Source organism: Vigna umbellata, chromosome 5 (assembly GCF_029865625.1).
Source record: "Vigna umbellata cultivar VRB3 chromosome 5, Vumbellata_1.0, whole genome shotgun sequence".
In the NCBI taxonomy this organism is placed as follows: Eukaryota; Viridiplantae; Streptophyta; class Magnoliopsida; order Fabales; family Fabaceae; genus Vigna; species Vigna umbellata.
In genome coordinates, this window is record NC_142169.1 from 17,006,951 (window position 1) to 17,010,525 (window position 3,575).

Genomic DNA, 3,575 nt, shown 5'->3' on the forward strand with positions numbered 1-3,575 from the left:
TGGAAGGACTTTACGCCTCGGTTTAAGAACCGAGGCAGTATCTCATGCATAAAGGTAACTTTGTCCATGCCCTGAATCTAGAATTAAAATAATAAAGCAAAGATCATGTCAGAGTTCCAATTTTCCACCCTCACAGTACAAATTAATACAATCCATACTAAAAAGAAAATAAAAGAAAATAATAAAGCAAAGATCGTGTCAAAGTTCCAATTTTCCACCGCTCACAATACAAATTAATACAATGGGCCAAAAGCATATGAGAATTATAGCACAAATTTAATAAGCATGGGGTAACACAATTTGGAACTCTTAATCTACTAAAGTAAAATAACATAAAAGCCCAGTATCTTCTGATCACATTTTTCTAAACATGATCCTCTTAGTACTTCTCTGATAAAAAAAAATGTGAAGAAGATTATGTTTCTACTTTTTGTTTTGGTTTAATTGCTTCCTTTGTCCCCAGTTTGGTTGAATTGTGTCAAATTCATCCTCATTTTTAAAAAAGTTTCATTGTCGTCCTCACGTGGTGTAAAAGTGTCAATTGAATCCAAACATAGAAAAAATTTGTGTCAATGTAGTCATCTCCGTTAAATACACACTAACGGTGTTAAGTGGCTGATTATTTGGCACTAGAGAATTAAAACGTGGCAAATGAGTCACAGTAGTGGTAATGAGTCATCCAGATTCTAACGCCTCCCTACGACACCATCAACTATTGCCCGCAGCTTCTTAACAATAATCAAGAACAAAATGCGACAGGGTCTTCTTCCGCGCGACTCAACCTGCCCAAAAGTGCCAAGAAAGGAAAAAAATATTCCGAAATTACAAGATGAAGAACACCAATCTACAGAGAGGAAAACAAGAAACCCACTCAAATCGCAAAATCAGAAACCCCCAAATTTCCAAGTCGCGACAATAAGGAACCCCAAACTTCGAGTCAGACGCGACTTCCCTTCACTGCGAATACGCCGGAACACGAACCTAGCGCGGAGGCGCCGCTGCTGCAAAGGCGTCGCGGCTTCAACATCCACCACGCCGCGATAAAATGAAAGACGCGCCTGAGCCATTCAAAATCGCCTCCCTCCCTGCAGGAACGAACTGGCCACAGAGAAGCGAAAGGGAGTCTTCCCTCCCTGCGAAGCACGAACCAGAAATTGGGAAGAGGAAAAGGAGGTTCGCGCCTCCCTCGCCGCGGAACGAACAAAGCGACAAAAAAAAAAGAAAATGGGTGCCTCCATCTTCTTATGAAGCCGCGACAGGGAGGAGAAGAAGAAAACAAACCCTAAGTTGGGTTATTCAAGAACAGAAACGAGGATTGAGGAAAGATTTGGACTTCTAGAATTGAAATTTCTAAATTGAATTTAATTAAGGTTAATCTGAAATCTCAATCGTCGAGTTCTTCCTTCCTAAGGACTGCCACGTCATTGACACGTCATTACCACTACTGTGACTCATTTGCCACATTTTAATTCTCTAGTGCCAAATAATCAACCACTTAACACCGTTAGTGTGTATTTAACGGAGATGACTACATTGACACAAATTTTTTATATGTTTGGATTCAATTGACACTTTTACACCACGTGAGGACGACAATGAAACTTTTTTAAAAATGAGGATGAATTTGACACAATTCAACCAAACTGGGGACAAAGGAAGCAATTAAACCTTTTGTTTTTGTTTACAATGTATATGATAAGGTATAAATTATCTTCTGCATACTAATTGATTTCTAGCTAATAATTTTATTTGAGCAGATTTCATGTCCCATCCTTTTAGCTTTTCCATGGTGATTGGTTTAGTGCTATTGTTGAACACAAAAAGACGAGCTTGCTTTAACACTGCAAGTTGTGGATAAACTCGAGACAATATGATTGTCTTTCCTCCTGCTCCAAAACTTTCCACTATTAAGTGATTAATCTGTCATTTAGTAAACACAATCAAAAACATTAATCAGTTGTAATAAATGTTACATGCAAAAAACCAAATAGAGTAATTGTTACATATTTGCACATACCAAACTCCTAAGAGAAATTTTCTTATCCTTTGTCAAATCCAAGTCCACAAAGCCACCAAATGTCGGCTTATAAAAATCACCCTTTAAAGAAACCTTCATCTGTATAACATAATGAAAGAAAAAGTGAACTTGGGATTAGAAAATTCATACAATATTTTAAGACGCCTCCTTTGTAAAGTGGTTCAAGTGATGTTTCAGTGAGATATTTGCATGCTTGCAGTTTTAACACCTTCATGAAACAGGAGAAAAAAAAGTAGCACTATCAGCAAATGAAGATAATAAAAACAATAACACTAATATAAAATGCCAAATTATCAATAATGAAACAAAAGGGAAAGGATAGATTGGAATTATGGGAATAAGATACCATGATAACAGTACACATTACTGATTATAAAAAAATGGTATGATTGTTCTAAACCCATCTCCTTAGCAATACTCGTGATTAAAAGAATGTACAAGAATAAGAAACCATGCTATGGTAACTCTAACCTTTAGCTGTAAACAAGAATCAAAAACAGGTTGCAAGTTCACCAAGAAAGTGTATGATAAGTCAAGAACAATCAAATTTGGAAGATAAAATAAAGATCGAAGACCGTCTGAACCAATTGATGGGCATGACATCAGTATCAATGACTCAATCAGTGGGCATGAGACAGTTGTAGTAGACAAGCAGTCATCAGTTAGTTGGCTGGAAGTCCAAACAGTAAAAAGTCAATCAGCATTGCAGAAGAAAGAGTCTAGAGATGTTCAGAGAAAACCATTAACAAATGTTTTAGAAAGGATAAATAGGAAAATAATGTATAGATGACCTGCAAAAGGAAGCATCGAGAGATGTTAAGAGTGGACAATTAATGAATGCTTCATATAGTACACCACATCCTTTCAACTCAAGTGAAACCATATAAGGTGCTTCAATGTTGAGTGTACTCAATTTTGGACATATTCCTAAATTGAGAGATGAAAGACCAACCTGACAAGTGAGGCATGAAAAGAAATACTTAGCCTACATCTTATGTAAATCAGATTAACAGAAGTTCATCTCATGCAAAACAGAAATGTTTTCTACGGGGGAGCAAAACCTAGATATCTTACAAGCTTTATAGCTTGAAGAACGCAGTCAGGAAAACAAACAAGTAGAAAACTTCATATTTTGTAGTTCATATCAATCTTCAGTAGTCGTGATTATTGATTTAGCAGTATGTCAAATATTCAAGCATGCATTATGGTCATACTGACAAAAAATATCCTTAATTCCAATTCCATAAACAAAATCAAATTGCACAAATCCACAAACACAGCACCAGAGCAACAAAACTTTAATCCTTCACCACAACGTCATCGAAATTAATCGACTAAATCAAGCAACCAAAACAGTGAATCAAAGCGGTATCCGCCATCAAAATCCGAATAATCGAAAACAGTAATAAGAAATAACAACAGCAGCAAAGAAAGTAGTCCCTACGAAAAATGACAGATCAAAGTTTGTAGAAAGAGTAATTGAATGGAAAAGAAAAGAGACCTTTCCTGGCCAGCGGTGTCCCAAATCTGAGCCTTG

The 3,575-nt window shown here is 36.6% G+C and overlaps 1 protein-coding gene across 1 annotated transcript; it reads right to left on the minus strand.

The window, feature by feature from the left end:
* Positions 1-686: 686 nt before the first annotated feature.
* Positions 687-2,921, minus strand: LOC148197843 (uncharacterized). The gene is made up of 5 exons (XM_088115647.1): positions 2,830-2,921; positions 2,510-2,708; positions 2,018-2,116; positions 1,723-1,920; positions 687-782 (listed from the first exon to the last, which is right to left on the minus strand). Exons 1-5 carry the CDS (start codon positions 2,919-2,921, stop codon positions 687-689), a joined length of 684 nt encoding a protein of 227 aa, XP_087971773.1.
* Positions 2,922-3,575: the final 654 nt, after the last annotated feature.